This window comes from Sarcophilus harrisii, chromosome 6 (genome assembly GCF_902635505.1).
Source record: "Sarcophilus harrisii chromosome 6, mSarHar1.11, whole genome shotgun sequence".
Taxonomy (NCBI): Eukaryota; Metazoa; Chordata; class Mammalia; order Dasyuromorphia; family Dasyuridae; genus Sarcophilus; species Sarcophilus harrisii.
The window spans coordinates 125,747,751-125,772,947 of NC_045431.1; the positions used below are offsets into that span (position 1 = coordinate 125,747,751).

Here is a 25,197-nt window from a genome sequence, read left to right on the forward strand (position 1 = left end):
TCTTCCTAACAATATTGTTAATAGTTGGTTTATCCCATAGGAGGATGTCCCTTGGGGATGTGCAGCATTTCTAAAAGATAATCAGACTGAAACAAACTAGTTAGTGTATAAGCAGGCTGGAATGGCATTCTCCAATCCAAACACTTGGGCCAAAAGCAGTATGATGACTCTCTCTCTCTCTCTCTCTCTCTCTCTCTCTCTCTCTTTCTCTCTCTCTCTCTCTCTCTCTCTATATATATATATATGGAATAAATGCAGGAGTATGGGCAGATAGACCCTGAGAGCATCCTGGGTCTTTTCCCATACTTTTAAAATGATTTCTCCCCCTCTCCAACAATGAAAAAATACCAGTAAAAGCCAGAAAATGGATTCTATATCACTGAAAATAAAGTATGGCTATATTTATTATATAAAGGTTCTTAACTTATTTTTTGCATCATGGACTCCTTTGAAAATCCTAGAATACTACTTTTAATATAATATTTTATATTCATGGAATAAAATATATATCATTACAGAGGAAACCAATTTATTGAAGTACAGTTATCAAAATATATCACTTTTCATGGACCAAAGATTAAGAACCTCTATAGTGATATATTATGGACCAGAACTCTGAAACAAGGATTCTTATAAGGTGTTATGTCAGTGGAATTGATAAAGACAAAGGTTATCTAATTTAGCATGGTGCTTAATAGTTCTCTAATTCAGTACATATACTTAGTACTTAATATAATTTTATAAGATTCACACCTATGATAATGTAATTATAAGAGAGTATATAAACTGGGACAAACTCAGCCAGAGTGAGAGCCAGAGAAGATAAGAGGACTGGAGGCTGAAACCAAGATTCTGGAAGGCCTCTAAGAAAGCTAATCCCGGGCCTCAGGAAAGGAGGAGACAAGATTGTGAAGGAGATAATAAAGGATTTGGACTTTAACACCTGACTACTTTTGTGGTGATTACAGAACTGAAATGAAGGCTGGTCCTAAGGCCTCCAGAAAACCAAAGAAGAACATTACAGTGGTAGATATCAGAGAAACATTTATGACTTGCTTATGACATACTTATGACTGATTAGAAATAATACAAAATAAACAAAATGCCCAGTTATGCCTGATATTTTATTGAAAAGAAGACAGATTTATTCATCCAGGTCAGTCAGTTGGACTACATTTGATATGAGATATATATCTTATTTCCTAAAACCTCCTTTTAAAAACTGAGGACTAATAATATGGGTAAATTATATGGTGATTATTATACATCTTATTCACATATAACACCAGTTCTTTGTATTAGTTACATTTCTGAGTATGTGATTCAATAACCATTTTTATCTAACCAATTTATTTCACAACCAAACAAGGTTATAGGATTTTTTTTATCTAGGGAAATGCATATAATCTGCATTCCAACACTTTCTAGGGGCAACATATTATTATCTACATTAAATAAGCTACTAGCTACTCCTCCCCCCCTCCCTCTTTGAGAATACTTGATGGTATGCTATGGTAAGTGGTAAAGGAGATAGCAAAATGCCTGCTTACTTTTCATAATTGGATACGCACACATATCTCATCAGTATAACAGGGCAATGTATAGTGCTGATAGGATATTAAATAATTTATAACAAAAATGACTGAAAAATAGATTCACCATTAGGCACTGGTGGGACCAGAGCTATTTTTAAGATTTAAGCTGTTACATTTCAAAAATTCAAACTCTCAGCAGTATTTCAAAAGAATGTAGCTATTAATATTTTACAAGTTCTCATATTCTCTGTTGTTTTTTAAACTGTACTTGTGTATAAGTGAAAATATTTTTTTATATGGTTTATACTTCTAGTAATGTAGAAGGGTATACCTGTTAGTATAAAAATATTTGCAAACTCAATGTAAGCACACAATAGAGTACAAAGACCTCTTGTAAAAATAAAAAAGTCATAAATTTAAAAAAGTAAATATTTAAACAAATACATTGTATTTTTTTTAACACCCTATGGCTAAGATAGTCTGATTTAGCATTATGTGCTCTTATATTTTCCATTACTTTTGTTTCCCCAATTAGAGGATTTACAGATTTGATCTTGTTGCATGTATAAGATTGATGATTAAACTCCAAATTTAACTGTTTCTTTAATATTATACATCTATTACACACACACACACACACATACACATATACACACACACAACTTTAGTCTTTTTTTTTGTAACAAGTTAGGGAAAAAAATACTCCACTGTTCATCTAAGAAACAGATTTTGATTTGTATCTTAAAGTAAGCAGTTAAAAAAAGAATTATAAAACTGTAAAAGTTGTGAAAAATACAATGAAAGTGCCCCATGGAAAATTTAAAAAAAAATCAAGCTTGTTGGATAGAAAAAAAATACCACTTTAGGCATGTGGTATTAGGCATGTCACAGGATAGGTATGTAGCCACCTGAGTATCTACTACCAGACTCTTGTGGCTCGTGGATTATCAAAGAATTCACCAGCACCAAAATTCCTAAAACTTTCAATGACATACTGAAGTGGTTTCTGGACCTAATGAAGTTTCATTCCACTTGGGCAGTTTCTCTATTAATAGTATATGTCTCTGTCTCTGTTTTTATCTCTGTCATCTCTTTCTCTCTTTTTGACATTTGGAAAATGAGCTAGAATGATTAATTTCTATCATAAGAGAAAGATAAGTCAATAAAACCAACTCTCATTTATACATGGGAATAGGAATGGCAAAGATAACTGAAATCCAACAATTGCCAAATGAAAATGGGAATATCTGGGAAATGATCTTCAAGTAAAATAGCTCTTTAGCTTTTTTCTCCCTAAATGATTTAGAAGGAATAAAACTGATAGCTTTAAATGTGATAACCTTTGTTGCAGTTTTGGGTAATAGTGTTAGTCATTAGTGAGAAACAAAGGGTTTGGATTACTTGAAAATTAACCCCTAAATAATGAAAAGCTGACTTTATTTTCTATTTTCAAAGAACATTCATTTATAAATTTAGTTAGAAAATGGCTGACATAATTTGTAACAAAGCAGATTTCTGTAGCTCTCATTTTCTTAAATATTCATCAACATATAACATGGCTTCCATATGCCATGCCAAACCAAGCCATGGGTTAGCTATGTTTTACTCTTGTACATAAATAATGACAATGCAAAGAACAGCAACTAGTCCGAGGGCTTGTAGGCCAAGAAACCAGAGCATAAACCAAAAAAAAATGACTATTACTGGTTCCACAATCCGTTCCCCGAAATACATCCTTGTGAAGCCCATGCTGATTAGGCTTTTGTTTAGTTCACCAAAAAGAGTTCCCATCTTTTTGCAGTCATCTATAACAGGTTCCACACTATGATTTTGTGATTCTTCTATGTCCTGTAAATAAGAAAAAGGGAAAATGAAAACAGGGTGTCTTAAAATAGTTTAATGTAATTATGTTTTATATATAATCTTTTAGCATGGTTCTAAGCACACTCAATAAACACTAAATGAATGATAGTAAATGTGTCTATATATTTTTTTATATTCAACTAGAATTATTAATATAGTTGCTTTTCAAAAGGTAGAAAACAACCACATTTCCAATCCAACATTCCAGTTGTTATGCCACAGTTCTCTTTTATTGTCCTGACTCAATTTCCCTGATTATCCTGACCCAGTTCTGCCTTGGTTTTCCTAATTGTTCTTCTTCAGTTTATAATTGCTCAATCCTGCAAAACCTCCCCTCCCTCTTTATCAGAATATTTGATAAGGATAAAAAATCTTATGTTTTAGAACAGGGGTCCTCAAACTTTTTAAATAGGGAGTCAGTTCACTGTCCTTCAGACTGTTGGAGGGCCGGAATATAGTAAAAACAAAAACTTTGTTTTGTGGGCCTTTAAATAAAGAAACTTCATAGCCTTGGATGAGGGGGATAAACGTCCTCAGCTGCTGCATCTAATGGGCCATAGTTTGAGGACCCCTAAAATTTAGAATATCAGAATGCCTCTCCCCATCCCAAGCTGTCAGAATATCAGATACCATCTTATCAAGATGCCTCCCCCTATCTCTGGTGGCTCACTCCATCTTGTCAGAGTTCCGATCCTACTCTCAGCACCCAGACTCCTCCCCTGTCTCAGTCTATCTCCTGAGTCTGAGCCATGTGTGTGTGTATGTATGTATATTTATGTATGTATATATATATATATATATATATATATATATATATATATATATATATACACATGTCATTGAGAACTTACATTGTTTGCTGATTCTTGGAGGCGATAGTCTCATTCAACCCTGAGACCAAACCATGGATCCATTTAGTCCCCGTAAATCTCTCCCTTTTAATAAATTATTAAATACTCTCTAATTTCTATCTTTCTTCAGTTTCTCCAGTATTACACAATAAATATTTATTAAGCACCTACTACCATGAGCCAACCACTATGTTAAATTCTGGGAATATAGTTAATAAAGAGAAAGATAGTCCCTGCCATCAAGGAACTTATACTCTATATAGGCATGATGACTTTGGAGAAGTAATCTATCTCCTTCTCATAGTTAATCTTTTTTATGCTAGATAAGCATTGACTCACTTATTTCACTAAGGAGTTTTGCTTGACAATGACCAAGGAATGGGCCAGAGCTCAATTATCACACAGATTGTTAAAACAATTCAATTCAATTCAATAAGCATTTATTCAGCAACTACTAAGTTCAAGGCACCCAACTAACACTGGAAAGACAAATTCTTTTATAGTCCCTGCTCTCAAGGAACTTATATTCTAGTGAGAAAAAACAACTATGTTTAAGTAGCAAAATGGAAACAGAGTTTGTTGATGAGTAGAAGAAATCACAACAATGGCATCTCAGCTTCCCTTTGCATTGGTGGCAACAGATTTATTTAGAAGATAACATCTCACCTCTTTTTTGGTAGATAGAGTAATTCCTAAGAATTTTTGAAAAATAAAATCAACCTTTTGATGAACACATTACTAAGTAGGTTTTTATATAACTACAAAATAAGATTTGGTGATTTTCTTTTTTTTTTTTAATTAAAGTTTTTTATTTTAAAAAATATGCATAATTCACCCTTGCAAAAACCTTGTATTATGAATTTTTTCCTCCCTTTCCCCCGACCCCCTCCCCTAGATGGCAGGTAATCCAATATATGTTAAACATGTGCAATCCTTCTATACATATTTCCACAATTATCATGCTGCACAAGAAAAATCAGATCAAAAAGGGGAAAAAAATGAGAAAGAAAACAAAATGCAAGCAAACAATAACAAAAAGAGTGAAAATACTATGTTGTGATCCACAATCAGTTCTCATAGTCTTCTCTCTGGGTACAGATGACTCTTTTCATCACATGACCTTTGGAACTGACCTGAATCATCTCAATTGCTGAAAAGAGCCACATCCATCAGAACTGATCATTGTCAAATCTTGCTATTGCTGTATACAATGATCTTCTAGTTCTGCTCATTTCACTTAGCATCAGCTCATGTAAGTCTCTCCAGGCCTCTCTGGAATCATTATGCTGATTGTTTCTTATAGAACAATAACATTTCATTACATTCATATACCAGAACTTATTTATCCATTCTCCAACTGATGGGCATCCACTTAGTTTCCAGTTTCTTGCCACTACAAAGGGAGTTGCCACAAACATTTTTGCACATTTTGCTTTCCCTTTCCCTTCTTTATGATCCCTTTGGGATACAAATTCAATAAAGACACCACTGGATCAAAGAATATGAAGTTTGATAGCCCTTTGGGCATAGTTCCAAATTGCTCTCCAGAATGGTTTAATCAATTCACAACTCAACCACCAATGTATTAGTGTCTCAGTTTTCCCACATCCACTCCAACATTTGTCATTATCCTTTCCAGTCATCTTAGTTCACTTCCATTTGTTCAATTCTAATTTTTAGTGAATTATTTTCTTTAGTTAGCTTTTTTTTTTTTAATATTTCCTTTTGTATTTGGCCAATTGAACTTTTAAATGAGATGTTATTTCATTGGAATTTTTTTTCCATTTTACAAATTCTGCTTTTCAGTGAGTTGATTTCTATTTCAAATCTATTTTGTAAGGAGTTGCATGACTTTTCCATTTCACTAAATCTATTTTTAAAGGAGTTTTCTTCAGATAATTTCTGTGTTTCAGTCCCTCCTGCAAAGTTCTCATTTCCTTTCCTCATTTTTCTTCTAACTTTCTTTTCAGATCCTTTTTGAATTCTTCCAAGAGAACCTTTTGAGATTGGGACCAACTAATATCACCCTTTGGGGCTTCATCTGGAGATTATGTGCCTTTAGGATACTCAGGGTTTGAGATATGCTCTCTTTTCCTATATACACTATTTATGGTCAGAGTTCTTTGAGGTCTGCTCTTAGGTCAAAGGGGAGATTGTCTCAAGCTTCTGACACAGGCAACAGTGGCTTTATGTTGCCCTGAGCTGGTGCTGCTGACTTTCTTCCAGTGCTGGGTGGCTGTGGCCAAGTCTCAGGTTATTCTGGGATTCAGAGAATTGCAATTATAGGGAATCCACTATCTCTCAAGACAATCTATTTCAATTGATTAGTTCTGATTATTAACAAATTTTTCTTTATATTTAGCTAATATGTGCCATCTTTAGTGTATATATTTGCTTCTTGGGACCAAGTGAAACAAGTTGAAATCCTCTTTAAATTAACATTCCTATATATAAGAAGATATATATGAGCAGATAGCTGTCATGGTTCTGTTCTCCAGGCTAAACATCTTCAGTTCTTTCAAATTAACTTTGGTAGTATGGTTTTGAGTACATTTATAACACTGATAGCTCTTCTCTGGAACCATTCCAGTTTGTCAATATCCTTATCAAAATGTTGTAATCTGAATTTAATATTTTAGATGTGGTTTGAGTTGAGTAGCAAATAATGAACTATACTCTCCTATTTTCTGGACATTAAACTATATGGTCACTTTTTTTTTTTTTGATTTTCTCATTAAACTGCTGATTCATATTGAATTGGTATTAAATGAAACTCCCCTAAATCTTGTTAAAATGAATAATCTATCCACAGTTTCCCTTCTTCCCTCTATATATACACATACATACAGTTGAATTTTTGAACCCATTTGTAAAACTTTTCAATTATATTTATTCAATTATATTTGTGCTTTTCTACAACATCTTTATCCAATGCCTCATTATGCTGTGGAAATTTTTCTGGTTCTTAAAGTTGTTTAGATAAATTTAACTAGGCAGGAAAGGTTTCAAGTACAGTCTCAGCAACTGGTTATCTGCTTTCCAAGGAACATTTTGGCTAAGCATGGAAAGAATCACCAGAAGTGGGCTAGGCACATAATTATAATTTTTTGGACATGACTATCGTGAAATAAAGAAAAATAGAAACTACTAATCATTTCTTTAGCCTCTAAGCTAATGATGGCAGTGACAGAAAATGGAGTACACTATGCTAAGAATCACATTTTTTTAGACTATAAAAATTAATAATAAATGTGATTATCTTTTCCAGTGATGGATGAGTGAACATACAACTAGAATAATTGAATTACAGGGGATGGAGCCAAGACTGAAGAAAGCAGATACAACTTTCTGTGACCTCCTCTGACTTTCTCTCAAACCAACAGCAGATTAAACTTCTAAACTGGTTTTGGAGTCAAAGAATCCACAAATATTTGAAGTACAACACATTTCTAGAAGCAATTACCTTGAAAGAACTTCAGAACAGGTTTATTTCAAACAAGCAGGGAGACAGTCTGCCAAGCCCAGGCACAGGGAGACCAGAGCAAGAAACAGGGGCCGGGAGTGAGAGCTTTGTAGCTTCCACGCATCTGAGAATTTTCTGTCAGCCTCTTAGGCCACCTGTCCTGGTTGCATGCAGGTGGTTTGGCAGATTTGCCTTTTGTAAAAGGCAAATTGTAAACCACTGAGCCCTGGAAGAACATTGGACCTAGCTGCCATTACCGAGCACTGTAAATCAATCAGTAGAACTAGCCCAGGGCAAATTAAAGCAGCCATCATTTCTCAAGGCTTAAAAAAATGAATAAAAAACAAAAAAAGAACTCTCACCATAGACAGATTTTATGGAGAGAGAGAACAGACCTCAAATCCTGAGGTTCCTAAAAACAAAAACAACTTCAGATGAAGCCAAAAGGGAGAGATGAGCTGCTTCCCATTTCATAAGGCTTTCTTGGAAATTTGCATAAAGGATTTTAGAGAGAAGAAAAATGGGAAAATGAAATGAGATCATTGCAAGAAGGAATGGAAAAAGCACATAATGCCCTACAAAAGAGATATGAAAAAGACACCAATTCAGTGAAAACAAAATTTGTGAAACAGAAAAAGAATGCAATGAACAAAAATTTTCAATTGGCCAATTACAAAAGGAGCTAAAAAAGGTAAATGAAGAAAATAATACACTAAAAATTAGAATTGAACAAGTGGAAGTGAATGATTCAATAAGACTTCAAGAATCAAAACAAAAAAAAAAAAAAGAAAAAAAATAGAAGAATATATGAAATACCTCCTAGGAAAAACAACTGACCTGGAAAATACATCTAAGAAAGACAATCTAAGGATTATTGGACTTCCTGAAAGCCATGATGAAAAAAAGAACCTAGACATTACAGGAAATAGTAAAAGAAAACTGCCCTGATACTTTAGAATCAGAAGGTAAAATAACCATTGAAAAACAGCTGACCTGGAAAATAAATGTGGGAGATAATCTAAGTATTATTGGACTTCCTGAAAGCTATGATGAAAAAAAAGAACCTAAACATTATCTTACAGGAAATCATAAAAGAAAACTGCCCTGATGTTTTAGAATCATAAGGTAAAATAACCATCAAAATAATTCACCAATCACCTCCTGAAACACATCCCAAAATTAAATACCTAAGAAACCATTTAAATACCGAGGAGCCACAATTAGGATTAACCAGAATTTTAGCAGCTTCCACCTTAAAGGATCAAAGGGCCTGAAATCTGATATTCTGAAAGGCAAAGGAACTTGGATTTCAGCCAAGAATAAGCTATCCAGCTAACATGAGCATTATCTTTCAATGATATAGGTGAGTTTCACCTATTTCTAATGAAAAGACCAGAATTTGATCTCTAAACACAGAACTCAAGAGAACTGTATTTCTGTTATGGGTATAATTTGATTTTATTATATAATATGAAAAATAAATTAGAGGTGGATCATACTGGAAAAGAGGAATAAAGAGGTAAAATAAGGGAAATTACATCTCAGGAAGAGGCAAAGAAAACCTATTATAATCGAGGGAAAGAAGGGAGGGAGATGAGCATTGTGGGAATCTTGCTCTCATCAGATTTTGCTCTAAGAGAGAATATCAGACATATTTGGTTTCACCGAGAAACTTGTCTCACCTTATAGGGAAGTAGGACAGAAAGGGGGAAAAGGAAGGGAAAGATCAATAGAAGGGAAGAAAGAAAATTTGGGGGAAAGGTGTAAAAAAGGAGGAGGGACTCTAAAGGGGAAGACTTTTTGAGGGAGGAAGTCATCAAAAGCAAAATACTGGGGAGGAGGGAATGGGGAAAGAAAAGAGAAAAGCATAACAGGGTAAATAAGGTGGCAGGAAATACAGAATTAGTTATTTTAATTGTGATGAACTCTCCCCTAAAATGGAAGCAGATAGCAAACTGGATTAAAAGCCAGAATCTTACAATATATTGTTTACAAGAAACACATTTAAAGCATAGTGATACATACACAATGAAGGTAAAGGGCTAGAGCAGAATCTATTATGTTTCAGGGAAGGAAAAAAAAAAGGGTAGCAATCCTGATCTCAGATCAAGTAAAAGCAAAGATAGATCTAATTTAAAAAGATAAAGGCGGAAACTATATTTTACTAAAGAGTACCATAGATAATGAAAAAATTTCAATGCTAAACATAAATGCACAAAGTGGTATAGTATGGAAATTTCTAGACGAGAAGTTGAGAGATGCAAAAAGAAATAGCAAAATTATTATAGTGGGGAGATCTCAACCTTGCTCTCTCAGAACTAGATAAATTGAACCACAGAATAAATAAGAAAGAAGTTAAGGAGGTAAACAAAATGTTAGAAAAGTGAGGTATTATAGATTTTTGGAGAAAACTGAATGGAGATGGAAAGGAGTTTATTTTTTTTCTCAGTGGTTCATGGAACTTACACAAAATTTGTCTGTGTATTAGGGCATAAAAACCCTTAAAATCAGTTGCAGAAAGATAGAAATAGTAAATGGATTTTTTTCAGATCATGATTCAATAAAAATCACATGTAACATAAGGCCAGGAGAAAACAGAACAAAAAGTAATTGGAAATTAAATAATCTAATCCTAAAGAATGAATGGATGAAACAGTAAATGATAGACACAATAAATTTCATCCAAGAGAATTGACAATAATGAGACAACACACCAAAATTTGTGGGATACAGCCAAAACAGTAATAAGAGGAAATTATTTTTAGGTGCTTACTTGAATAAAATAGAGAAAGAGAAGATCAGTGAATTGGGCTTACAACTGAAAAAGCTAGAAAAAGAGCAAAATAAAAACCCTCAATCAAATATCAAATTTGAAATTCTGAAAATAAAAGGGGAGATTAATAAAAACTGAAAATAAGAAAACTATGGAATTAATAAACAAAACTAAGAGTTGGTTTTATGAAAAAAATAAAATAGATAAACTTTTAGTTAATTTTATTAAATAAAGGAAAGAAGAAAATCAAATTGTTAGTCTCAAAAATGAAAAGGGACAACTTTCCACCAATGAAGAAGAAATTAGAGCAATAATTAGGAGTTATTTTGCCCAACTATATGCTAATAAATTTGATAACCTAAGTGAAATGGAAGAATATCTACAAAAATATAGATTGCCCAGGTTATCAGGAGAGGAAATAAATTATTTAAATAGTCCCATTTTAGAAAAAGAAATAGAAAAACCGATTAATCCCCTCTCTAAGAAAAAATCTTCAAGGTCAGATGGATTTACATTCCAGTACTATAGAAACTATTCGAAAAAATAGAGAATGAAAGAGTCCTAGCAAATTCCTTTTATGACACAGATATGGTGCTGATAGCTAAACCAGGTAAGATGAAAACAGAGAAAGAAAATTGTAGACTAATTTTCCTAATGAATATTGATGCAAAAATCTTAAATATAAAATATTAGCAATAAGATTACAAAAAGTTATCCCCAGGATAATACACTATGACCAAGTAGGATTTATAATAGGCATGCAAGGCTGGTTCAATATTAGGAAAATAGCAGCATAATCAATTATATAAATAACCAAACTAACAAAAATAGATGCAGAAAAAGCATTTGATAAAATCCAACAACCATTCCTATTTAAAAAAATAAACCAGAGAATATAGAAATAAATGGACTTTTCTTTAAAATGATAGCATCTATTTAAAACCATCAGCAGGCATCACATGTAATGGAGGCAAACTAGAACCACTCCCAATAAGATCAGGAGTGAAACAAGGTTGCCCACTATCACCATTACTATTCAATATTGTATTAGAAATGTTAGCTTTGGCAATAAGAAAAAGAGATTAAAGGAATTAGAGTAGATCACGAGGAAGCCAAATTATCACTCGTTGCAGATGATATGATGGTATACTTAGAGAACCCTAGAGAATCAACTAAAAAACTCCTAGAAACAATTCACAATTTTAGCAAAGTTGCAAGATACAAAATAAATCCACATTAATTGTAAAGGGCTGAGGCTTGAGTTGATGCACTCAGGTCCCAAGCACGTGAGGCTAAATAGTAATTGGACTATACCTTATTAATATACATGATTGGATAAAGAATGGCCCCCGCCCACTCTCTGTGCAAGTCCTGATATGTTGTATAGGAGATGACGATTTTGGTGGGTGGAGGCAGAGAGACAGGAAGAGAGGTTGGGAGAGATTGGGCCTGGGTTCGATGCTCCTAGCTGCTGGTCATGTGGCTGCTGGTCTAGCTAGCTTCTTGACTCAGCTGCACACATTGCTATTGCCCATTCTCTTCCACCTCCGATCCTTCTTCACTGAGAATAAAGACTGACGATTTTCCCCTAACCTGAATTCCTGATTCCGGCTGATTTAAAATATGTGGTCTTCACATTTGGTGCCCAATGGTGGGAACCAAGGACTGAAGAAGTCTCCAGTGACCAGGAACTTGGGTGAGTATTGTTAATAGACAAACAGGGAACTTATTTTCTTAAAAGCTAAACAAGTAATCTTTTTTTGGCTGAAATGGGACAAATGCTAGCTAAAGACTCTCCATCCCCGTCCCCAACCCCTTCAACCCCACCCACAAGTGGCGCTATAGAAAGCATGCTTAAGCTGATAGAAGGACAAGGGCTACTTATAACTTGGGAACAGGTAGCTAGACTTCTGGGTACATTAAAACACATCTCCCCTTGGTTTGTAGAGCAGAAGCAGCTCTCTCGAGCTAACTGGTCCCTGGCTGGACAATAAATGTCTGCATATTACAGTGAAAACGGTCCTCATTCAATTTCCATCGAGGCATTCTATTTATACAATATAATTCAGTTAGCACTAAGAAACCCTATCCCTAGAAGAAAGAAAAAAGTTGCTGCTTAGAGTAGCCAAATAGGGAAGCCTGATATTAAGGAGGAAGACAACGAAGAGATTAATGACCTATCCCCACAGGGCATGGAGACTTAAGTGAGCAAGGCTGTGGTGACTTTCCACCTCAGGAGGCAGCTTCAGCTCCACCTCAGGAGCAAGTGATTGACTTTCCTCCATCAACTCCATCCTCTGGGATGGAGGGAGAAGAGGCAGTGGGGGGGGGGTGACAGCACCAGCACTTCCCCCTCAACATCCAACTACTCCTATGAATAGATTGCAACAAGGCTTAATGAAGGCCAAAGAAAAGGGTATAGATGTGGGAGAACTACAGCCCCATATTTTTCCTGTAATTTCCCAGTTTAATTCCTCTGGTCAAGAAAGTCAAAGATAAGCTCCTTTTAACATAGAAATCCTCAAAGACCTGAAAAAGGCTTGCATTCTTTATGGGGCTACATCAGCTTATGTTAAGATGCTATTACAGAATTTGGCTTTTGAAATCTTGACTCCTAACGACTGGAAATCTATAGCAAGGGTATGCCTAGAATCTGGACAAAATTACATGTGGCTTTCTGAATATAGTGAGGTCTGTACGATACAAGCCCAACAAAATAGTCAAAATGCAGTTCATGCTGCAATCACCTATGACCTACTAACAGGTGTAGGTCCCTATGCAGATGTCACAGTACAGATTAATTATTCAGTAGCAGCATATGAGCAAATTGCTGCGAATGCTATCAAAGTGTGGGCTTCGATTCACAATAAAAATGACAAAGGTGAGGCCTTCACAAAAATAACACAAGGACCAAATGAACCCTTTGCTGACTTTGTGGGACGTTTGCAGACTGCTATCACAAGAACTAATGGGGAAAATGCATCAACAAATGTTTTAATAAGGCAACTTGCTAAGGAAAATGCTAATGAGGTCTGCAGAAGAATTATACTAGGACTGGGCAAGGATGCTCCTTTAGAGGAGTTCATAAGATGCTGTGCCACAGTGGGCACAAATGCCTTTTATAGTCAGACTATGATGCAGACTTCCCAAGATCCCAAAATGGGTAGACAGGGTCCCTTCTGGCAAGGGACTTCCAGAGAGACTCGTCAATGCTTTCAGTGTGGTAAAGTAGGGCATCTGAAAGCTCAATGTTGGTATAGAGGAAGAGTGAGAAAACAGGGTGGGAGAACAAGACCCAGTACCCCATGTCCAAAATGCAACAGAGGCTTCCATTGGGCCTCAGAATGTAAACAGGTTCAGGGAAACAGGATGAGGGGCCCAGCCCCAAGGCCCCAGGCAAAAAATACTTGAGGCATGATGGCAGCCAATGGTGCACCCAGAGAGTGCCTAGAAGTCCAATACCCCAATATGATCAATCAGCTAGGAAGCCAAATGATGGGAGAAAGGGATTACATAATCAACAGCCGGAAGCAACCTGATGGGGAGAAAGGGAACAATGAAGAATAGAGTTGTATGCAGGAGACAATGAGATACCCGAGAGGGTGAAATTTTCCTCTTCAGCCTATGGATCCCTTGCCTCCAGGCACAGTAGGTTTTGACCATTTTTCCCCTGAGAGTACGATAAAGCAGTGTCCATCCACACATGATGGGGAAACTGGGGAATGTAGATAAATCCCAGCACCAATAAGGCAGACAATGTGTGACTTATCACCCAGGAGAAATAGTAGCATCAGGTTTACCCTACAGAATCCGAATAAGCCATTGGTGATAGTCACCCAGATTCTGATTCCATATCACAAAATCCAAAATATACTGGACAGACCTGTAAACTGGACCGATTTGCTCAATCTATATAACAGCCTTCCATTGGAAGGACTGGTGACACTGGTGCAGATGGAATATTAGAGGAAAAGTTGGCCCAGTCATCAAAAAGATTAAATCAGACATACATGTTGAGGAGGATCAAAGGAAGTTAGTGCTGCCAGAGATGGACTTTTGAAGGCACAACAGGAGTTTTTACCCTTTATAGTTGAAAAACCCACAATCTGTGGGGAAGAGACGCTTTACAGCAATTAGGGTTAAAATGAGTACTTTTTTTTAAGCAGGGCTGTTGGGCTGCCAACCTTTTTACCTGTTCCTATCCAATGGAAAACTGATACACCAGTGTGGATAGAACAGTTTCTTAGGTAAAAAAAATTCAGGCCTTATTAGATATAGTACAGGACAGCTTGACCAAGGACACTTTCAACCTTCTAAGTCCTTAATTCTAGTGTTTGTTGTAAAAAGAAATCTGGAAATGGAGGATGTTAAAGATTTGAGAAAGGTGAATAAATAGATGGAAACTATGGGAACTCTTCAGCCTGGACTTCCATTCCTACCATTGCCTAGAGAATGGCCCTTGGGTTAGATATTAAGATTGTTTCATTCTATCCCTCTGGATAAGGAGGATATAATTTGCCTTTCAATGCCCGCATTAACTTATGAGCCTTATAAAGATATAATGGACAGTTTTCCAAGGAATGAAAAACCCACATGTGTCAAATGTATGTTCTGTTTATCTAAAAGAAAAGCATTCCAAAAGTTACTATTAAATTATATGGATGAATTGAAATGGTCAAAGGAATGAAAGACAATTTAGATGAAGAAAGAAACTATTTCTAGTCATAGAAAAGATGCTCCAAGTCATTATTAATCAGAGAAACAAATTAAGACAACCTCTAAGATACCACCACACCTTGTCAGATTGGCCAAGATGACAGGAAAAAATAATGGTGATTGTTGAGGATGGGGAAAACTGGGACATTGATCCATTGTTGTGGAGTTTAAAATCCAACCATTTTGAAGTAGTTTGAACTGTGCTCAAAAAGTTATCAAACTGGATACCCTTTGATCCAAATGTTACTACTGGGATTATATCCCAAAGAATTAAAAGAAGGGAAAGGGGACCGTAGTGCACGAATGTTTGGGCAGCCCTTTTGTAGTAGCTAGAAACTGAAACTGAATGGATGTCCATCAGTTGGAGAATGGAAAAATTGTGTATATGAATATTATGGAATATTACTTTCATTAAGAAATGACCAACAGGATGATTTCAGAAAGGCCTGGAGAGACTTAACAACTGATGCTGAGGAAATGAGCAGGACCAGGAGACTTATACTTCAGCAAAATACTATTGATGACCAGTTCTGATGGACTGGCCATCCTCAGCAAATAGATCAACCAAATCATTTCCAATGGAGCAGTAATGAACTGAACAGCTATGCCCAGAAAAAGAACTCTGGGAGATGACTAAAACCACTACTTGAACTCCCAACCCTATATTTATGCCCCAATGCATTTTTGATTTCCTTCAAAGCTAATTGTACAATATTTCAGAGTCTGATTTTTTGTACAGAAAAAACGTTTTGGTCATGTATATTATTGTGTATCTAATTTATATTTTATATTTAAATCTACTGGTCATCCTGCCATCTGGGGGAGGGGGTGGGGGGTAAGAGGTGAAAAAATGGAACAAGAGGTTTGGCAATTGTTAATGCTGTAAAGTTATCCATGCATATATCCTGTAAATAAAAGGCTATTAAAAAAATAAATAAATTATATGGATGATATATTGTGATGTGCACCTGAGGAACAAATGTTAGAAGCATGTCTACAAAAGACCATAGAAACACTAAGGAATTATAAATTATAATAGACGAAAAATTAAGAATGTTTCTTCAATATTTAGGATATGAAGTAAACTGGTGTTAAGTTCAAAAACTGTCCAAGAACAGAGGTAAACACATTGAATGATTTTCAGAAATTGATAGGAGATTCCAATGGATGCACCAGGTTAGGGCTTTACCTACGTTAAAACTGTATATGACATTTTAAGGGGAGACAGTGTTTTAAATTCACCCCTAGCTACAAAAGAAGCTCAAGAGGCTTTGAGAAGTTGAACTGGCTTATCCAATGTGGTTGAATGAGTCACCAAAAACCCTTGAAATATCAGTTTTTGCCCCACAAGAGGCACCCAGCAGTCCTTCATCAAGGAGAAGGGATAGAGGGGTGAACCTCCTGCACAACCAGAAAAAGTTTTCCTTTACCCAATGCTTGTGGTAGAATTTTATTAAAGGCCACTTTAGCAGTACAATTATCTGGGGACAAGACCTGACAAGATATACATTTTTATACAATATAAATTAATTTGTGTTGTGAGACATCCCGAGTGAAAATTTTATTAGCCATGGCTCCAAATTTTATACATGGGTCTCCATTAAAGATAACCAGACTATTAATAATTCAATTCTTAAAGAAAAATTTCAAAGTTCCTCTTAAAGGAAAACTATTTCATGGATGCATCCAAACATAAATTTGTGCTTGTATCTCATGATTAACTATAAAGAGAGACAGAACTCCTTTTCATCACTGCAGAATGAATTGTAAATTTTAGTTTTATTATCCAGGAGAATAAATAAATCTGATTTGGCCTATTAGTGGTGTGGTACAAAGAATTGCCACACCCAAATAAAATTTTTGGCCTCTAAATATATCAGCTCTTAAGAAACTTAAAGAGCAAGAGAAAAATCCAGGACATGTCCACTCAGTGGACTGGTCCCATTTTTGATGGCAATTCAAAGGCAGATAGCCTTCTAACTATGTTTGGCCCTTTATTCCAAGAAGCCCAGGCATCCATTCTAAATATCATCAGGCTGTTTTTACGAAATTTGAATAAAAAGAGGAAGTAGAAAGTGCCTGTAGGGCTTGCTTTTCCTTTCCACGCCCACACTGCCCCAGGGAAGAACCCTTTGGTTTGAGACCCAATGAAATCTGACAAATGGATGTGACCATTATAAATCTTTTTTGTCTATCTTTTATCCACGTTGGTAGACATTTTCAGGGATTACTTTGCAATACAGCAGAAAAGAGACAGTCGAGTGGTCACTGAATTCCTACAAACATTTGCCATTATGGGGTGCCAAAGCAATAAAGACAGACAATGGTCCTTTTATATTTGAAACATTTTGCAATTTTGTACAGTATAAGATTTTACAACCACAGGATACCTTTAATCCTCAAGGACAGGACAGAGGAGGAGAAACAGAGATAAAAGATGTTCCTCCAAAACAAAAAGAAAGGGGGGAGCCAGGTAACCCTAGAAATTTCTAAATTAACCCTTTATACTATTAACTTTTGAAAAGATGCATGGCTTCGAGACAGGTTTTATAACCCACCGAAGGTGTGTCCAGTGTGAGCAGCTCCCTATCTTTAGATAATTGCCAGGTGATTGGAGAGACCCAGAAAGTGTGTGGAAAGGACCAGATAGACTAACTGCTTGGGGAGAGGGTTTATTGATTCACAGGTGGAGAAGGAACGATGGTGCCTACGAGCCATATTTGCTTTGTCCATCGCAGACCCTTGAAACAAAGGAGAAGACCCAAGAAATATCGGGTGGTTCTGTTGCTGATTGTGCTCACCATTGAAAGAGTGTGGCAGTATTTTTGATTTCCTTCACAAGCTAATTGTACAATATTTCAGAGTCTGATTCTTTTTTGTACAGGAAAATAACGGTTTGGTCATGTATACTTATTGTGTATCTAATTTATTAATTTTAATATATTTAACATCTACTTGGTCATCCTGCCATCTGGGGAAGGGGGTGGGGGGTAAGAGGTGAAAAATTGGAACAAAAGGTTTGGCAATTGTTAATGCTGTAAAGTTACCCATGCATATAACCTGTAAATAAAAGGCTATTAAAAAAAAAAAAAAGAAAGTGTGGCAGTTATGGCGTTTGACTCATGGACATCAAAGATTGTTGGACTTCAAAACCCTCAGGAATCATTGGATTCTCTGAGACATAGGACTTGAAAACTCTCAGGAATCATTGGATTCTCTGAGAAATGATAAGACTGTTACAGGACTTCAAAATCTGCTGGAATCATTGGATTCCCTAACACATAAAAAGACTTTTGCAGGACTTCAAAAATTCAGGGGGTCATTGGATTCCCTGACATGTGAAGCAATGGACAATAGATTGGTTTTGGACTATCTCTTGGCTGCTGAAGAAGGTGTATGTATGACTGTTGTTTACATACCCTCCTTCTAGGACTTCTGGTGATCTTTTCCAGCACCATGTTGATTTATATTGTTTGTTATTCTGCTACTTGTGTGTACAATTCATGTTTGTTACACTACATCGAGCCTGCACTGACTGTGGGGAGAGTCATCCCTAATAGCCTCTGCGTTATTGCTATGTGCTTGTGTAATACCTCGCATGCTGATGGGTTTGTGCATAATAAGACCCTTCAGCCCAGAAACCCACTAGCAACCCCCACTTCCCTTTGGTGCTTTTCATCTCTCTTCCTGAGATGTCAGGGAGGGTGTGATTATCTCCTTTTTAGTGCTTTCACCTCCTTCCCTGAGAAGTTAGGGAGAGTGTGATCACCTCCCCTTGGGGGCTCTGACCTCCCTGAGGAATCAGGGATGGCATGACCACCTGTGTTCTAAAACAAAAGAAAGCAGGAGATGTAATGGGCTGAGGCTTGAGTTTATGCACTGATGTCCCAAGCACGTGAGGTTAAATAGTAATTGGACTATACCCTCTTAATATACATGATTGGATAAAGAATGGTCCCCTCCCCACTCTCTGTGCAAGTCCTGATATGCTGTATAGGAAATGACAATTTTGGTGGGTGGAGGCAGAGAGACAGAAAGAGAGGTTGGGAGAGATTGGGCCTGGGTTCGATGCTCCTAGCTGCTGGTCGAGCTAGCTTCTTGACTCAGCTGCACACTTTGCTATTGCTCATTCTCTTTCACCTCCGATCTTTCTTCACTGAGAATAAAGACTGACGATTTTCCCCTAACCTGAATTTCTGACTCTGGCTGATTTTAAAATATGCGGTCTTCACAATTAATCATCAGCATTTTTATACATTACTAACAAAATCCAACTGCAAGAGCTACAAAGAGAAATTCCATTTAAAATAAGTGTCAATAATATAAAAGATTTGGGAGTCTATCTGCTAAGGGGAAGACAGGAACTAGGAACTATATGAGCAAAAGTATAAAACACTTTCCACAAAAATAAAATCAGATCTAAATAACTGGAAAATATCAAGTACTCTTGGATAGGTTGAGTGAATATAATAAAGATGACAATACTACCTAAATTAATCTACTTCTTTAATGCTCTATCAGTCAAACCCCCAAGAAGCTATTTTACTGACAGAAAAAATAATAACAAAATTCATTCGGAAGAACCAAAGGTCAAGAATTTCAAAGGAAGTTAAAAAAAAAAAAAAAAAAAAAAAGCAAATGAAAGTGGCCTAGCTGTACCAGATCTAAAACTATATTATAAAGCAGGGTCATCAAAACAATTTAGTACTGGCTAATAAACAGAGTGGTTGATCAGTGGAATAGGTTAGGTTCACAGGACAAAATAGTTAATGACTCAGAGAATCTAGTGTTTGACAAACCCAAAGACCCCAGCTTTTGGCATAAGAATACACTATTTGACAAAAAACTGCTATGAAAATTGGAAACTAATATGGCAGAAACTAGGCATTGATCCCACCTAACACTGTATACCAAGATAAAGTCAAAATGGGTTCATGATGTAGACATAAACAATGATATTATAAACAAATTAGGGCAACATAGGATAGTTTACCTCTCAGATCTGTGGAGAAGGAAAGAATTTGTGACCAAAAAGAACTAGAGGTCCTTATTGATCACAAAATAAATAATTTTGATTATATTAAGTTTTTATACAAACAAAACTATTGCAGACAAGGGAAGCAATAAACTGGGAAAACATTTTTATATTCAAAGGCTCTGTTAAAGGCTTCATTCCTAAAATACTTAGAGAATTGACTCAAATTTATAATAGCTCAAGCCATTCTCCAACTGATAAATGGTTAAAAGATATGAACAGACAATTTTCAGATGAAGAAATTGAAACAATTTCTAGTCATATGAAAACATGCTCCAAATCACTATTCATCAGAGAAATGCAAATTAAGACAACTCTGAGATACCACTACACACCTGTCAGATTGGCTAAGATGACAGAAAAACATAACAAATGTTGTAGGGGATGTGGGAAAACTGGGACACTGATATATTGTTGGCGGAACTGTGAATGGATCCAGAACCAAGTGTTCTGGAGAACACTTTGGAACTATGCTCAAAAAGTTATCAAACTATGCATACCCTTTGATCCAACAGTGTTTCTACTGGGCTTATGTCCCAAAGATCTTAAAGGAGGGAAAGGGACTTACATTTTTAAAAATGTTTGTGGCAGTCCTCTTTGTAGTGGCTAGAAACTGGAAACTGAATGGGTGCCCATCAATTGGAGAATGGCTGAATAAATTATGGTATATGAATGTTATGGAATATTGTTCTGTAAGAAACAATAAGCAGGATGATTTCAGAGAAGCCTGAAGAACCTTACATGAACTGATGCTACACAGTAACAAGACTATACGATGATCAATTCTGATGGACATGGCTCTCTTAAAAAATGAGATGATTCAAACCAGTTCCAATTGTTTAGTGATGAAGACAGCCATAAACACCCCAGAGAGAGGACTGCAGGAACTGAGTGTGGACCACAACATAGCATTTTCTCTCTTTCTGTTGACATTAGCTTGCATTTTGTTTTCTTTCTCAGGTTTTTTTTCCTTCTTGATCTATTTTTTTTTTGTCCAGGAAGATAAACATGTATACATATATTGGATTTAACATATATTTTAACATATTTAACATGTATTGGACTACCTGTCATCTAGGGGAAGAAGAGGGGAACGTAAGGGAAAATTTGGAACAGCAAGTTTTGTAAGGGTCAGTGTTACCCATGCATATGTTTTGTAAATAAAAAGCTTTAATAAAATTTTTAAAAGCCCCAAGAATTGAATTGCATTAAACATAAGAAAATACTTTGGTATTTAGTACTTCAATATAACAGAAATGGGCAAGGATGCCAAAAAGAAAAGTTAGAAAATATGGTTTCATTAGTCAGACCCTTTCAGTATTATGCTCATTGTTCGTCATTTTTCCTGATTTTCTGGGTGTGACACAGGTGAAAATGAGTTGTTTTAACTGAGAGAAGTGAAACTGGTCAGATGAGGCAAGAGGGAATCATAACAGCTGTCTTAAAGCACTTGAAGGACTATTATTATGGTGGAAAAATTAGTCTTTCTCTGTTTTGCCCCAGAAAGCAGAATAAATGGACATAAGTTACAAAAAAGGTAAATTTAGGTTTGATGCCCTTAACAATGAGAGTTACCCAAGTGTAGAGTGACTAGTTTGGAGAGGTGGTTTCCTGCTCCTTAGAAATCATCAGGTAATGTTTGAATTTAACTAATTGTCAGGTGTATTATAGTGAGGATCTTTTCCTGTCTACGTTATACTATAGAGTTGCTAAAGTCTTTTCCAATTCTCAACTTCAATAATGAATTTTCTTTCTATTCATTAGTGATTTGGATCACAATTTCTTAGAGGGGCATTGATAATTTGTAATTCTTTTGAAAATTGTTCATCATTTAGGAATGGCTCAGTCTAATATACTTGTGTTAATTGTCTATATCTTGAATATTAGACTTTTATCAGAGATACCTCACGCAAATTCATCAGTTTAATTAGTTGTTCACTTCACATGCTACCTCTTTTTTCTTTAGCTCCTGCCTTCAACTAATATTGGTAATAAAAATAGTACATGTGTTCCAAAGTACTTGTGCTTCCATACCCAGAACTTTACAAATAATTACACCTCCATTACTTCTACTAATATCACCAGGAGTATCACCAGAAAGAAGATCTGAGTTTAAATGCAGCTTCAGATATTTATTTGCATTGGACAAGTCTTGATTTTTTTTTTTTTTTTTTTTTGCTGCAATCTCCCTATATGTAAAAATAAGGATAACTAATAGTACCTACCTACAAGTAGGATTCTTGTGAGGATCAGTAAGTAAAATTATTACTGTGAAACACTTAGTACAGTGCCTGGAACATAGAAACACTAAACAAATATTAGCTATCATTATCATATGTCTCAAGGTGGCATGTCTCAGGTGACTCTTTACATGTTTGAGATATATTCCCGGAGGCTGGGAGACACTTTCTCTTCACTCCTTTGCAGAAGTAGGAGGTCCATGAGGCTAGAACACATTTCAAACTTTTTTATGTAAGTTTGCATTTGTTGATTTTTTTCTGATTCCTCTTTTTCTTTTCTTTAAAAAGTTATTTGTTATGTAGATTGACTCTCTGGGAAGGGAAGGTAGAGGGATCCTGGGAGAATTTCTGGTGATGTAAACAACAAATGCTAGCAATACAATATTATTTTAAAAAGGCAAAGAATTGTCACCTACTATGATCTATCCTTTCCTTCTGTGACACATACTAAATGTGTTCTTTATTCACCATCAGTACAAAAGAGGAAGACTTCTATAAGAACCTTAAACTTACTGTAGAGTTACAGCAGTCCAGGGGCCATTCTTTTCTTCCTTTGTTCTACTGACCAAACTAAACTTTTGGGGGTGAGTCTGGATTCCCTTCTGTGCCTCTTCAGTTATTTTCCCCCTCATTTCTCTCTTATAGTGCTTCTTCTTTTTTTTTCCAAAGAACATTTCATTCACTCTGATAAACCAACAACACACAGGGAACAAAGAGGCATCCCTTCTCAACCTTTCCTTCTTTAAGAAAGTAACCTGCATTTTATGTACATGTAGTTATTGTTTAACACTATAAGAAATACAAACAATGCAATCTCTTCTCCCTCCTCCCCACTTTATTTTTTTACAATTACATATAAAGATAGTTTTCTACATTTATTTTTGTAACATTTTGAGTTCCAATTTTTTTTCTCCCTCCCTCCTTCACCTCCCCCTTCCCAAGACAGCAAGCACTCTGATGTAGGTTATATATATGTACAATCAATTTGAACATATTTCCACATTAGTTATGTTGTGAAAGAAAAATCAGAACAAAAAAGGAAAAAAAACACAAGGAAAGAAAAACAAAAAGAAGGTGAAAATAGTAAGCATCGATCTGCATTCAGTCTCTGTTTGACATACAGGCCCACCTGACAGTGGCTGCTGGAGATCCAACCCAGACATGCAGAATGGATCTCCTCGTGTGAGAGGATGATACAAGGACCCTGAGAGGCCATTGTGTTGTCTGACCTCTCTCTTGTTTCCTCTGCCTCCAAATTATTTCACTCCCAGTCCACAGCACTTGTGTCAGCAAAAACTGCTTTGCAACTTCTTCAGATGTTATGATCCACAGCTGTGGAACTCTCGATAATTGACCTGTCCCTTAACAATTCCCTGTTATTGTTTTTGTTTTTGTTTTTCTGTTATTTCCCCCCCACAGCATAGTGCGCACTGTGAGGAATGCAAGCAGCACTATCACCTCTGAATGGTTGTAGCAGGTATTGATCTTCTGAGATATCATGGAGGCAAACTTTCAAACTGAGAAGAGGACTAGAGTCAGAAAAGCATTATCAGTCACCTTATCAGTCTCTCTTATCAGTCTCCTGGCTCAGCCCTTTGATGTGTTGGCCCATTTAATTACCCTGACTAAAAAAGTCTTACTGAGGCTCTTCTTCCTTTCCTTCCCCATAGATTACTGAAGGAACTCCAGAAGGATCCTACTCATGAACAGCTCTCGAATGCTGCTGCTTCTTCTTGTATGCCCCACATTCAGGAGCCAAGTCTCCATAGTTTTTCCTCTGGATAGAGATGGCATTTTCCATGCTAAATCTATTAGAATTATCTTGGATCATTGTATTGCTGAGAAGAGCTAAATTTATCAGTTGATCTTCAAACAAGTTTGCTGTTACTGTGTACAATGTTTTGGTTCTGCTCACTTCCCTCAGCAACAGTTCATGTAAATCTTTCCAGGCTTTTTTTGAAATCAGTCTGATCATTATTTCTTATAGAACAATAGCATTCCATTACATTCATATGCCACAACTCATTCAGTCATTTCTCGTTGATGGCATTGGAAACTGAGTGGATGTCCATGTGGAATGCCTGAATGCAATCTCTTATGTCATAGGAAAATTCTATATTTGTAGAAATTTGTAGAAAATGAAAGGTTCAGCAGTTCTTCATGACTTTACAATTACATATAAAGATAGTTTTCTACATTTATTTTTGTAACATTTTGAGTTCCAATTTTTTTTCTCCCTCCCTCTTTCACCTCCCCTCTTCCCAAGACAGCAAGCACTCTGATGTAGGTGATATATGTACAATCATTTTAAACATATTTCCACACTAGTTATGTTGTGAAAGAAAAATCAGAACAAAAAAGGAAAAAAAACACAAGCTAACTAACTAACTAAAGCTGACCTCTTTTTGTTGTTGTTGATCAGTTATTTCAGTCATGTGACTTTTTTGGATTCCATTTGTTAAAGATACTGGAAATGGTTTGCCATTTCTTTTTCTAGCTCATTTTACAGATGAGGAAACTAAAGTTTGAGTGACTTGCTCAGGTCACACAGCTACCAAGTGTCTAAGGCCAAATTTGAATCAGGAAGATGAGTTTTCCCGATTCCATGCCCAGTGTCTTATCTACTACGCCACCTAACTGTCCCCCTTTTTTTTTTTACTGTGCCCTTTTTGGGAACAAGGTTGGTTGGTAGAAGGAGGGGTGAAGGAAATTCTTGAGAAA

The 25,197-nt window shown here is 36.0% G+C and overlaps 1 protein-coding gene across 1 annotated transcript in view; it reads right to left on the reverse strand.

Moving 5' to 3' along the window:
- Positions 1-1,105: 1,105 nt before the first annotated feature.
- The window catches only part of FAM241A (family with sequence similarity 241 member A), a 109,673-nt gene continuing 85,581 nt past the window's right edge, over positions 1,106-25,197 (reverse strand). The window contains exon 2 of the mRNA XM_031942872.1: positions 1,106-3,383. Coding sequence (XP_031798732.1) covers positions 3,138-3,383 — 246 coding nt within the window. The 3' untranslated portion in view covers positions 1,106-3,137. The remainder of the gene's footprint in view (positions 3,384-25,197) is intronic.